The following is a 14,103-nucleotide window of genomic DNA, read 5'->3' as shown; positions in this document are numbered from 1 at the left end:
TGCACCTCTCCCGATTGGGACCCCTTCCCACTCCATCAATTCCTTACATATTTCCGAGACCCTCCCCTCCCCAACCCCTGTTTTTGAGATCAGCTTATCCTGTAGTCCCTTTAGAGGGAGGCGAGGGAAGCTTGAAAAAGACCTCCGGAAAAAGTCCCGTACTTGCAGGTACCAAAATCTATTCCCACCCGGTAACTCAAACTCCTCACCTAGTTCCTCCAGGCTTGGGAAACCTTCCTCAATGAAAAGGTCCCTAAATCTCTCAATCCCTGCCTGCTGCCACCTCCTGAAGCCCCCATCCAGCCCCCCCTAGAGCGAACAGGTGATTGTCACAGATCGGTGGCCATACATACGCCCCTTCCAGTCTCATATGCTGCCTCCATTGCCCCACATTCTCAGGGCTGCCACTACCACTGGGCTTGTGAAGTACCGAGCCGGCGAGAACGGCAGAGGTGCCGTTAACAGAGCCTCCAGACTCGTGCCCTTACACGATGATGCCTCAACCCTGCTCCCATACCGACCCCTCCCCCACCACCCTCTTCCTACCTATTGAAATATTAGCCGCCCAGTAGTAATTAATAAAGTTCAGAAGGGCTAAGCCTCTCTCCCCGCGCCCCCGCTTAAGAACTCTCCCTCTGTGCTTTCACAGCCCATATAAAACCTGAGATCGCCGTGTTCATTTTCCTAAAAAATGCCTTGGGGATAAAGATTGGGAGACACTGAATCACAAACAGCAATATCAGGAGGACTGTCATTTTCACAGTCTGTATCCTTCCCGCCAATGATAGCGGGAGCACGTCCCACCTGCGGAAGTCCCCTTTCATTTGCTCAATCACCCTGCCCAAATTTAGTTTCTGAAGCTGACCCCAGTCCCTTGCCACCTGAATCCCCAAATACCTAAAACTCCTTCCCACCACTTTAAACGACATTTCCCTCAGTCTTCTCTCCTGCCCCCTTGCCTGGATCGCGAAGACCTCGCTCTTGCGCATGTTTAGTTTGTAGCCTGAGAACCGGCCAAATTCCTCCAGTATTCCCATAATTCCTGCAATTCCCCCCCCCAAATGGGTCTGTTATATACAGGAGCAAATCGTCCGCATAGAGCGCAACCCTATGCTCCACCCACCCTCTCACTATCCCCCCCCCCCCAAATGTTTGATGCCCTAAGCGCCATTTCCAAAGGCTCTATGGCCAGGGCAAACAGTAGTGGGGAGAGTCTTGTCCCCCTGCACAGACTAAAATACTCTGACCGGACCTGGTTGGTCCTTACATTCGTCACTGGTGCCAGATAAAGCAACCGGACCCAATCCACGAATCTCTGCCCGAACCTTCCCAGGACATCCCACCCAATCAAAGGCCTTCTCTGCATCCATGGCCACCACCACCTTGACCTCGCGCCCCTCCGCAGGCATCAGTATTACATTTAGGAGCCATCTAATATTGGATGTCAGGTGTCGTACCTTCACAAATCCCGACTGGTCCTCCCTTATTACCGCCGGAACACAATCCTCTATGCGCATGGCCAAGATCTTTGCCAGCAATTTACCATCTACGTTCAACAGGCTGGGGATTCCGATTTTTACAATCTACTGTAAAACTCCCAAAACACATCATCCACCCCTGCCGGGTCCAAAACCATCTCTTTCTCCGCCCCCCCCCCCCCCCCCCCCCCCCCCGCCCCCCGGGAATCTTTTAATTTTCCAATCTCTCTCGCCGCCTCCTGCTTCCTCAGATGGTGCGCCAACATCCTACTGGCTTTTTCCCCATATTCATATATCGCCCCCTTCACCCTCCTCAGCTGTCCCTCCTCCTTACCTGTGGACAGGAGCCCAAATTGCAGAGTCTGATGCTCCTTCAGAAGCCTGTCAACCAGAGACTCCACAAACCTCCTGTTCATCTGTTAAATTTCACCTCCCAGCCTGTCCAACTCCGCCCGCTCAGTCTTCTCCTTATGTGCCCGAATTGAGATGTGTTCTCCCTGACTAACCGCTTTCAGTGCCTCCCACGTCTCCCCCGCCCAAACCTCACCTGTCATTGATCTTTATATACCGCTGAATGACCTCCCGCACCCGCTCACACATCTCCTCCTCCGCTAACAGCCCCACATTCACTCCTCCGCTAACAGCTCCACCTGCAAGTCAACAAAGGCCTTTCCTTTGTTGACTTGCAGGTCTACCCAGCGCGGGGCGTGGTCTGACACCGCAACTTCTGAATATTGAGCATCCACCACCTCGGCCAGCAGTTTTTTGTCCAACACAAAGAAGTCTACCCGGGAATATACCTTGTGTACATGGAGTAAAATGAAAACTCCTTGGCCTCCCAAATCTCCATGGATCCAAACCCCCCCCCCCCCCCCCCCCAATGCACTCCATAAACCCGAGCAGTTCCTTTGCCATAGCTGATACCTTCCCAGACCTGGCACTTGACCGGTCCAGCCTCGGATCCAGAACCGTGTTAAAATCTCCCCCCATAATCAGTCAGTATGAATCCAGGTCCGGGATCTTCCCCAGCACCCATCTGACAAACTCAACATCATCCCAGTTTGGGGCATATATATTTACCAATACCATCACCATTCCCTCCAACCTCCCACTAACCATAACATATCGACCCCCGGGTCCGTCTCTCCTTTTAATACAGATCTTGCTCAAGCGTCAATTCACGCACTCACAGGACCGCACTAATGAATCAATGTCCTTCAGTCACAAATGTTTAAAAAGTCAAGACCCTCGGGTCGTAATTCTCTTGGGAACATGACACACTAGTTTAGGTTTAATTATTGTCTGTCCAAGGCATAGCAGCAGCCATTGCCCAATCAGCTCCTGTGCTCAATCTCTGACTGCACCTCCTGTTCTTCACCGCAGACCCATACTGTTTATGTTGCTAATGCTGATACAGAGTTAGCCTTTTTGACCATCAGGCATTGCTGATGTCTTCGCTTTGCTGGTGAATAGCCATCAGGCTATTGCAGAATGTTAGAACCTTCAACATGCCATTTATGGGCTTCTCTCAGCAATTATTATGCGCCCTGGATACAAAGTGACTCTTCAGCCTTGCACTATGCTATGAATCTAATTCTTTCTGCCTGCCTTCCCATAGCTGCTAAAACCTTTGACTATCTCCATGCCTGTCAAAGTAGTATATTCCAGCCAGTATTTGGTGTTGTTGTCCAGGAGCAGTGCACATCGTTTTGTGCAACAGCCTGTAGAAATGTGCCCCTTTGTGTGCTCTTACTATGGCCCCTCTAATCACAATTTCTGCATTTGTAGAGCTAATGTTTTGTATGTACTGTTTTTGACATTGGTCTAAACTTTTCTTTTCAAGCCTCAGCTATGAGATTACAAACTGTACATTATTATAGTCACTTCTCATACATACATCAGAACATTTGTGTAAAGCGGCAGTTAGCTCTCTGCCCTGCAGGCATTTGAAATACTGTAAAATCACTGTTTTCACTATAAAATGAATCAAGTCAGATTAACGTTGTATCATGCATATACCTTTATTAATTGATTTAATTGTTGCTATGTCCTTTATTTTACATTCCAAAGATTGTTAATGCTGTATCTCTTCAAGTTAACCATATGATTTTTGTAGAACGGTGACATTGCTTCACCTTTTTATCACTTTGAACCTGCACTTTTCATTCTCCTCCTCGAATTTGTGTTACTGCTTCTCACACTTTTGCTTTTTGTAGTCTTGAAGCATTTGAAATCAATACACCCATTCTTTGTCCTTTTCCACTGCTACTTGGACTTATTCTAGCTTGTATCTGTGCCTCTTGTATTTAATTTAATTGTTGTTTGTTACTGTTAATTTGCTTGTAAAATGTGAATCACCTATCCGTGTCAGTGATATTCTTGTCCTGTATCTATTGTTATGTTGCCCTCCAACCTTTCTTCTGCTCAGCATCATAGTTTAGGCCTTGCTCATATGAACTAAAATGTGTTCTTGTAGCTACAGTATGGGATAACAGAACATGCTGAAGGAAATGTTGAAAATTGGAAATATGGCACCTCTGACAGTCCAGCACTTGCTAAATTCTCCACTGGAGCTTGGATTTTATTGTTTAAATCACTGATATTTGGCTTTAATAGTTCCTCATCAGCCAGTTTAAATTTGCTTTTGAGTTCTACAATTGGTTAGGGAAATTAGGAAAGGTTGTAGGAGCATATGAGGAAATAGACCCAAAAATTAACCACTGACAGGATTAAAAATGCATATTTCTTTGCATTAAATTTCAGAAGAATAAATTGACAAAAGAAAATAAGAATTTTAAGAATCGGAATCAATGTATCAGTCTAGCATTTCACACAAGTAAAACGTAAATAGGAAATTGTTCTTCATCCATCTAGTGGTCTGCTAACTAGCTGGATGAATAGGGAGACAGGATTGTTTACTTTCTTCTGGGATTTTTTTGCTTCTAAATCAGATATATGCAGCTTGGTTAGCCTGGTGCTGTTCATGATCCCAGTTAAAACTACTGAACGGGAAGTTCCCAGAATGGGACCCTGACTCAAAAGTCACTTGTACTTTTTATTTAAGAAAATGTGAATGAGCAGAGACACATGACCGCTAATTAACTTTTAACAAAAAAAATTCTTAAAAATGAAAAGTTTGACAATAATACAATTTCACCCTACCTATAGCTTTACAAATATGCAGCATTTTTATTCATTCATGAGACACAGGCTGTTCCAGCATTTATTGCCCATCCCTAAATGCCCTTGTGAGGGCAATTAAGAGTCAACTAAATTGCTGTGGGTCTGGAGTCACGTGTAGTCCAGACCAGATATGGACGGCAGGTTTCCTTCCCGTAAGGACATGAGTGAACCAGATTTTTTTTATGACAATGGTTTTATGATCATCATTAGACTTCCAGTGGCAAGATTTGAACCTGGTTCCCCAGAGCATTACTCTGGGTCTCTGGATTACTAGTCCAGTAACAGTATCACTACGCCACCACCTCTATATTTTAAGAATAACACCGGTCACACAAAATATCTTTTGCAATAATGTTCTCATTGAATACGCTGTCTCTGTAAACCAAAAGGCCAACTGTAACCACTCTGAAACCAAGTGGCAGATGCCACCCAATCTAATTTATGTGGATGTTCTTCTCCAATCCTCCCAAGATGATGATTACACTGTGAACCAACTATTCTCACTGCGGACTCTGACTTCCTCAAGAGTGTTTCCTCTTAGAATCTTTTAAACAATGATTTCTTCAGTTGTTTTCAGCAAGTATCCACTTCCAGGATTTCCAACTCTTCTTTCAATATTCCTCTGTCTTGAATTGCAACATTCATTCAAGCTGTCACAGAATCACTCAAGTATTCAGCCATGCCAACAGAACACTACTGCTTCACAGGCTCTACTAAGGCCAGATATCCAAAGCAATCCCTTAGGGTTGCTTTGGATATCTGGCTTCTCGCTAGCCAACCTCACTAAGTGTGCACTTTTCTGTCCTGTCTTTAACTTCCATGAACAGTTCTTTGTTCAAATTTCAGTTCTTTTTATCTCTTTGGCTTCAATCTTTCTGGGACTTCACTTTTCATTCCCTGGTTCCCATCTGTACTTTAATTTCTGGGCTTTGCTTTTTTCCAATTACTCCATTGTCCTGCTCCTGGTAAGCATTGAGTGCTGTTTCTTCCCTAGCTTCTAAGCTCCTGCATTGATTCCAGTTTAACAACTAAACTCAAAGGTCTTTCCCACTTAAAGGTGGCCCTGGTTGCTAAACCACAGTCCAGTCCTCCTAATCTCTGTTCATTTTTCAGGTTGTAAACTCTATAAACACAATAGGACACAGTTTGAAATGAAACCAAACCCCCACATTTGCAAACACCTTTGTTTACCATGATTCTAACGAGAGTTTTAACCCTTTCTTGCACAGAAGCACTAAATTGAACTCCAATCTATACCTTATTTCTGATATCCAACGCTTTAAAAACTATCTCTGCTTCCTGACACAAACCTGGGCCAGGATTCTCCCCTACCTGGCGGGGCAGGGGGTCCCGGCGTATTGGAGTGGCGTGAACCACTCCGGCGTCGGGCCTCCCCAAAGGTGCGGACGTCTCCGCACCTTTAGGGGCCAAGCCCTCACATTGAGGGGCTAGGCCCACGTTGGAGTGGTTCCCACTCCGCCAGCTGGCGTGAACGGCCTTTGGCACCACGCCAGCCAGGGCGGAAAGGACTTCGCTGGCCGGCGTAAGTCCGCGCATGCGCCGGAGCATCAGCGGCTGCTGATGTCATACCGGCGCATGCGCAGGGGAGGGGGTCTCTTCCACCTCTGCCATGGTGAAGACCATGGCGAAGGAGGAAGAAAAAGAGTGCCCCCACGGCACAGGCCCGCCCACCAATTGGTGGGCCCCGATCGCGGGCCAGGCCACCGTGGGGGCACCCCCCGGGGTCAGATCGCCCCGTGCCCCACCCCCCAGGACCCCGGTGCCCGCCCGCGCCGCCATTCCCGCCGGTAAGAGAGGTATTTTAATCCACGCCAGCGGGAGAGGCTAGTCAGTGGCGGGACTTCGGCCCATCGCGGGCAGGAGAATTGTCGCGGGGGGCCCGCCGACCGGCGTGGCCCAATTCCCGCCCCCGCCGAATCTGCCCGGCGGGGGGTCGGAGAATCCCGTCCCTGGTATTTAATGCAAAACTTGAGCTACTGCTGATATGAGGCAAACTAATATAAAAGAAACCTACATTTCTTGCTCTTTTGTTTTGGTTTGCCTTGAACTGCATTACAGGCCTCCACAATAACCTATACTTACTGTCACCAATTCTACCCCAATTTTGGGGAACGTGGTGGCGTAGTGTTCACATCACTGGATTGGAATTCAGAGGCCCAGGCTATTGCTCTTGAGACAAGAGTTCAAATCACACCATGGCATCAGGTGGAATTTAAATTAATACAGTGAATGTTTTCCGGTAACTGCCCCAAGGAAGGGGCGCCAACTTGGGGGTATTGCCTTTTCGCTTGGCCAGCTTCAGGTATTTGGGAGTTCGGGTGTCCCTGTGATTGGGCCAGTTCGCATACACCTGATTTTGCAAATCTGGTGGACAAGGTTAAGTCTGATCTGCATAAATGTGTTAACCTTCCTCTGTCCTTGGTGGGCAGAGTCCAATCTAACAAAATGAATATTCTTCCTCGGTTTTTGTTTTTATTTCATTGTTTCCTTTCTTTTCTCCCTAAGGTTATTTTTGCGAGGGTCAATAGGTTGATTTAATCTTTTACATAGGTGGGCAAGGCTCAAATTCAGGCGGTATTGGCTTGGAGCCATGTTGAGTCTGGCCCCTATCTGTGCCAATCATTTATTTGAACTGTCGCGATAGGACGCAACATTCTGGGTGTGGGAAGGGGCTGGAGAGATTCAGGAATCTGTTTCTAGAGGGATGGTTTGACAATTTGAAGGAATTGACAGTGAAGTTTGAGCAGGTGGGGTGGGGGGGAATAATTCGTTCAGGTACCTCCCAGATATGGAATTTTTGCAGGTGGCCTTCCCAACAGGCGCTGCAGGCATCTCTGTTGGAAAGGATACTTTTGCTGGCTTCTGAGGACACTGATTTGGCAGATGGATGAAGGCGAAGTGGGAGGGGGAGCTGGGGCTCAGAGTAAATTATGAGGTGTGGAGTGAGGCCCTTTGCAGGGTGAACTCCACTACCCCACCTGCGCGGCTTTGTCTGATCAACCTAAGATGCACAGGGCGCACCTGAACAAAACTTAAGATGAGCTTTTTATTTCTGGATGTACAAGACCACTGCAAGCAATGTGCCGGGGGTCTGATCAATCGCATACATATAGTATGGTCTTGCCCCAAATTGGTAAACTTTTGGGTTTCCTCCTTCAACACCATGTCGGCAATTCTGAATATTGAGCTGGAGCCTTGTCCTTTGGTGGCCATTTTTGGGGTTTCAGACTCGCCAGGGCTGCAGACTGGAGTGTAGGCAGATGTCCTTGCCTTTGTCTTGCTGATTGGAGGCGGGTTTTGCTGGGATGGAGGTTCTCTTCTCCACCCAACTCCTCTGCATGGTTGGGGACCTAATGGAATTCTTTTAACTGGAGAAAGCTAAGTACACCGTCAGGAAGTCGGTTGAAGGGTACTACCGGAGCTGATAGCCATTCGTTACCTACTTTAAGGATTTAGTCACCATCAGTTGCTTGGGGCGGGGGTTTGGGAGGTCTGGGGTTGTTTTGTTTGTTTGGTTGGTTGTGGTTTTTACCTTGGCAGACGGGTGGGTATGGCTGGTTGGGGTTTTTGTTATGTGGGTTTTGTGTATCATTTATGGGGAATATCGGTTTTGTTGTAAAATCTATTGGAAAATTGGAAAATCTTTAATAAAAATATTTTAAAATAAATTATTTAATAAATCTGGAATTTAAGCCTAGTCTCAGCAACTAATGTCTTTTAGGGAAGGAAATTTGCCATCCTTAATAGTTAGGTCTACGTGTGACTCCAAACCCATAACAATCTGGGTTAACTGCTCTCCTAAAATGGTCTGACTTAGTTGTGTCAAACTGCTACAGAAAAGTTGATGAGGAATGAAACCTGACCGATCACCTGGCATTGATGTAGGCACTGGAAACTACAACTGTGCACCCAACTCTGTCAACTGTGAAACGTCCTCCTTACTAACATCTGAAAGCTTGTGCCAAAGTTTCATTCTCACGGAATCACATCTTGCAGACAATGCCCCAAACCATCTGTGGTTGTGCCCTATCCGACCTACAAGGCAGATCCACCAGATGTAGTGGCACAGTAGCATACAGTCAGGAAAGAGTTGCCCCTCAACATAAACTCTGGACTCCATGAAGTCTTGTGGCATCAGATCAAACATGAGCAAAGAAATCTCCACTGATTACCACCTGCCGTTTCCCCTCCGCTGATGAATCAGTACTCCCCCATGTTGAACACCACATGCTGAAAGCACTGAGGGTGGCAAGGGCACATAGTATGGCACGGGCACATAGTATGGCAAGGGCACATAGTATGGCATGGGCACATAGTATGGCATGGGCACATAGTATACTATGGGTGTGAGACTTCAATATCCATCACCAAAAGTAGCTCGGTCACTGCTGTCCAAGCTGGCCAAGTCTGAAAGGAAATGGCTGTTCAACTGGGTCTTTGGCAGATGAGGGAAGCAAAAAGAAAGAAAATCAACTTGACCTCATCCTCACCAATCTACCTGTTGCATGTGCATTTATCCATGACATTATTGGTAATAGTGACTACTGCACAATCCTTGTGGAGACTAAATCTGGCCTTCACTGAGGATACCCCTAATCGTATTATATGGTATTATCACCATGTTAAAGGAGATAGATTTCAAACAAATCTAGCAACTGAAAACTGGGCATCTATAGGATGACATCCTGAATTAGGGATGGGCAATAAATGCTCGCCTAGCCAGCAGTTCCCTTGCCCAATAAAATAATTTAAAAATCCTTCTCATAAAATGTCCTCCTTTTGTCGTTATCATTTTTGTCTCGTTATACCTCTGAAGTACCACGGGACATTTTTCTACATTAAAGGCATTGTATAAATACTTCTGTTGACTTCTGAACTTCTTTCCTTCTGCTTTATAACGTTGTATTTTTCGGCCAGAAATAATATCCAAGGTATGTGGAAGAGCATTAGAAATTTTACACCAGTAGTGTGCAATTCGAATGCACAAGTGCATTGCCATTGTAAATAAATTTCTGATTGTAAAATTAGTACTCAGATGAGTTTCTTGTGTTTTCCTATTCGGTGATATGTTTTTTAAAAATAAATTATTGAAGGGGAGATAGGGTATTAAATAAAAGTGAGACCTTTATAAGAGTTTATAAAGATATAAAATGGGGAGTTAAATACTTTCAAAGATTGTGGGTGAAATCGTCCACTGTTCACGTGGTGGGATCTTCCAGTCCAGTGGACAGGGCTCCCCCACCATGGGTTTCCTGGTGGCGTGGTGTGGATTCAATGAGAAATCCCATTGACAGGAGCAAAACCAGAAGATTCCACCTCTGGACATCAGCAGGCTACCTCCCACCACCGTGAAACATGCTGCAGGGTGGCTCGATATAGTGATATTTGTGTGTCTTGTAAAAACTTATTTTACTGATATTCAATTATTTTTTTGTAGGTTCAACTCCAGTCCAGGCCACTCAGATTAATCCCTTTCAAATTAACCAGCCGCAGCCTCCTACACTGAACCAAATGCGAGCAAGTCCTTTGATGACCTCAGGACAGTCTACATTTGGTACTGTACCGGCAGTCAGTATGGAACCAATGGCGCTCAGCTCCATGTCAGCACCTATGGCAATGGGCGTGGTACAATTGCCAGTTATTGGTCGAATGGGTACAGGAATGAACATTGCTGGAACAATGCCGCAACCACTTTTATCAACAGGCATCCCTCCGCCTACTTCCCAGACCTCTACAACTAATCCTTTCCTATTATAAAAGACCAGAGGAAATATCTTCATAACAGAGTGAAAATCTAGATAGGAGTGTAGCTAGCTAAGTTAAATGTATTCTAGACTGCATTTATGGCTGTGATGAGGAGATCATCACAGTCGGTTCGGATTTTGCTGTGTTGGTTTTTTATGAAGTGTATATTGACAGTGGTTAATTTTCACTATTTTCTAAAGAAGCTATTTGCTGCCAATGGAGGTATCATATGGTGACTGAACATGTAGCTAAACAGTAGTAACGTGAATTTAATATTCACAACTAATGAATCCTCCAATCCTTAAGTGCATATTACAGTTTGTCCAAAGGTAACATAGTGTTTTGTGTGGTATAATCACTGTTTTGCATATTTCACAAGTCAACCTACTATTGACCTGTTTCAAAAAAGAATTATACGACCACAATGACTGTTTTCGGGAGTTAGAAATTTGCTTCCTAATCATAAAGGCAAATATGGAACTTAGCCAAAATCACAGCACCAATAAACCTATAAAAACTTGATTTCGTAGCTGATGGATTGAAAATAATTTTGCAAACCTGTTCACGGCAATGAGTTTTAAAATTGTGCTAGCTTCTGAATAGGCTGTTACAAAATTGCTTTTTAATTTGACTCTTGCATGCACCTTTTAATTGCTGTTTGAAGTAACATTCTCAGCATCAGATGCTATTTAAGCAGAAGGTATCAGTTATTGTTCAGTATTAATCATGATTCAGTGCTGATAGGATTGAAATTCCTTGTAAAGTTTATGATCATTAAAAATCATTGTAATGAACAATAAACAAACTATTTACACAAGTTTCAGTAAATCGGTAGGAGGTTTAATGTGGGGGAAAGCTGCATGCATCAGTCTTTTTTTGTTATTGAAATCTAAGATTTTCTAATGATGACTGGCTATTCTCTAGAATATTTAAAACACGTGTCTAGGTGAGAGGTTGGGAGTAGTGTTCACCATTGTTAATGAAACAAAGCAGACACCAGACAGTAGTAAAATAAAGTTTAAAGGAAAAAAAACTTACATCAATGTAACTTTGGAATCTAGGTGCTTTTTATTTTATTTCTTTTAGATTTTACTAAGTAAAGCAAACATTAAGCTAATTCAGACTCAACATCGGTATATGCAGTTAATCCTGTACACTTTGCACAGCTTTTTTATATAGATGAGTCTTCATGTAAAGGTTAAATAGCCAAGTTTTAGAGTCTGTAATTTGCAACCATATTGTAGTTTACAAAAATGTTATGCTATTTTTAATCTTTCTGTCTAGGGATTTTGGTAAGATTTTGCAAGTGTGTTTTTTATCTGCTTTAAAACATTGTGTTGGCAGGTGCCATGGAGGTCCAAATGTATCTTTGCTTTGCTAAGTTAAGATTAAGCTTTGTATTTTAGAAAGAGAAAAGGGAATCCAGTAACTGAAGAGTGTATTTGTCTATTGTCTTAAGTTTGGTTGTGTTAAGTTTGTTTCAACACTAAGTACATAGCAGTTTATAAAGTTTTGTAATAAATTTGAAAACAGATTTTCATTTTGTATCAGTGGATGATCAGACAGGTACTTGAGGATGAATTGCTATGCAGTGAAGCTAAATAGAAGTCCTATGATGTTTGTATTTTAGTAACTTAATGGATAGACAATAGTGATGAGTCCATGCATTGCCTTTAATGAATGAGTTTTCTGCTGACGCCTCTTGAGACAGAGGGGATAGGTAATGGAGTGGGTTATGACATTTGAGAGTGTATTAAGTTCTTTTTTTTTGGTTCTTAATATTCTTAATTTTGGCTAGGAAATGTGTTTGTAGACATGGCCAACAACATGTTAGTATTGTTTAATGGGAAAGTGAAAAGCTTGGATTTGTTTTCCTTTATCCATATGCATCTACTTTTTATAAAGACAAACAATAGCCTTCATTTCTATACATTCATTAAGTTAAAATAGTGTCTTGGAGTGGTTTACAGGGCAATAGATAAATAGTGAGCAGTCTGGCATTATAGTAGTAGTGATGAACTTTTGCTCAATGTGGATATCAATTGCCGGGTAACACTTCTTTTCTTAAAACTTGACATAGATATAAAATATTTCATACCCACATTGGATAACTATTGTGAATAATCTTGCATTTTTTCTCCTGCTCAGATCTGCATTCAGAAGTTGAATAGAGATTTGTTCTGTATCAGCTGTCATCAGTATTTAAGTGAAATGCTGAGTTCCAACTGATATCATTTTGCTTAGATAGAGACAACAGGCTGTGAAAAAGAAAATAATCACAGTAATAATTTAAAATATGGATGTGGAATAATTGTTCATCAAACTAATTTGTCTAGTTATAGCATTTACAGGCTACAGTGGTGTGCACCTTATTTTTTTAAGTCATTATCAATAAAAGTATGGCACATTATGTAACTTTGAATTCTCAATTTTTGAATGAGTACTGCTTTTGAAGTTAATTTCATACTTAAGTGTGTGCGTTTTTATACAGAAAGTGGTGATCTGCATACCAAACATAGAAATGCCACAAACAAAATTCATTTGGAATGTGACCCTATGTGATCTACCGCATATATGTTTATATTGTACAAGTCCAGATATTTTGATTTATTTTGAGGTCTTGGGATTCATGTGAGTGTGAGAGGATGCTTGCTAAGAGTGCAGCCACTACTTGTATAGTCTTGTATTTAGTCACTGAAATTAATACAAAGCTCCTGGTAAGATTTGTATCAACAAATGTTTTCATTATGTACTGTAAAAAGAAAATTATTTGCTGTCATTCTATTACATAACTGCATCAGTGTAAATGTAGTAGTCTGTCACATGTAACTTGTGTAATTTCAGTGTACTGTTACTATGTATTAATTTTACTACAGGAAGCTGTACAGTAGATTTCAGTCACTTGCATAGTTACGGCTTTAATTGCTTGTCCTTTATTATTCAGTATCCTTAACACACCGGAAATTAAGTAAGCCTTGGAACTGGAAAATCAAAGAAAGGCATTGCAGACGAAAGCTAACACCCGACACCCACACGCTTATCTTTTTTTCCCACATGTCTAAATCTGTTCTTTATCTCCTCGCTGCCACTTGTGTAACTTTGGCTTAGTTTATTTTCTGTAGTAAATCACTTGTATGTGATGGACCAGGACTAAATCCATGTTCCTGCTAATCATGGAATTGGAAAAACCTGGAGTGTTGGCAGTGATTCCTCCTGTCCAGTTTCGCACCATTTTAGAAACACCTGGAAAGTAGTTTTGAGGATAAATTAACTCCTCCGAGACACCTGGAGAGGAGTTCCAGATCTAATTGAGCTTGTCTGAAATAAAATATTTATATGATCATGCTAACACATTATTCAGCCGAGTTTCATGGTGGGTATGGAACTGCTTGTTAATCATCTCTGTTAGTCACAGAATTATTTACCCCTATACATGCTAGCAGACTGGTTAAAATTTGGGTAGTGTAAACCATTTGGTAAATTTCTTCAGGGAATCTGGAGAGATTCCTACAGAATACTTGAACAAAAATGTTTATAGGAGCTGGATTTCAGAGAACAAGGAAGCTTGCCAGAGGGCAGTATTCTGGACATTAGAAAAAAATGACTGGTGCTCACATTGAGCAGCAAGGTCACAGCAAAACTACCTCAACCACCAATACTTTTTCATTGTTTGCAC

General features: G+C 43.0%; 1 protein-coding gene across 4 annotated transcripts in view; it reads left to right on the top strand.

The window, feature by feature from the left end:
- Window positions 1–12,842, top strand: part of epn2 (epsin 2) — a 71,897-nt gene extending 59,055 nt beyond the window's left edge. For all 4 annotated transcript variants that reach the window (XM_038820604.1, XM_038820600.1, XM_038820603.1 and 1 more), the window contains one exon: window positions 10,120–12,842. In XM_038820604.1, the coding sequence (XP_038676532.1) occupies window positions 10,120–10,439 (320 nt within the window). In that variant the 3' untranslated portion in view covers window positions 10,440–12,842. The remainder of the gene's footprint in view (window positions 1–10,119) is intronic.
- The last annotated feature ends 1,261 nt before the right edge of the window (window positions 12,843–14,103 follow it).

Source organism: Scyliorhinus canicula, chromosome 15 (assembly GCF_902713615.1).
Source record: "Scyliorhinus canicula chromosome 15, sScyCan1.1, whole genome shotgun sequence".
In the NCBI taxonomy this organism is placed as follows: Eukaryota; Metazoa; Chordata; class Chondrichthyes; order Carcharhiniformes; family Scyliorhinidae; genus Scyliorhinus; species Scyliorhinus canicula.
Note: the sequence above shows the minus strand (reverse complement) of the source record. Positions and strands in the feature narration are given on the sequence as shown.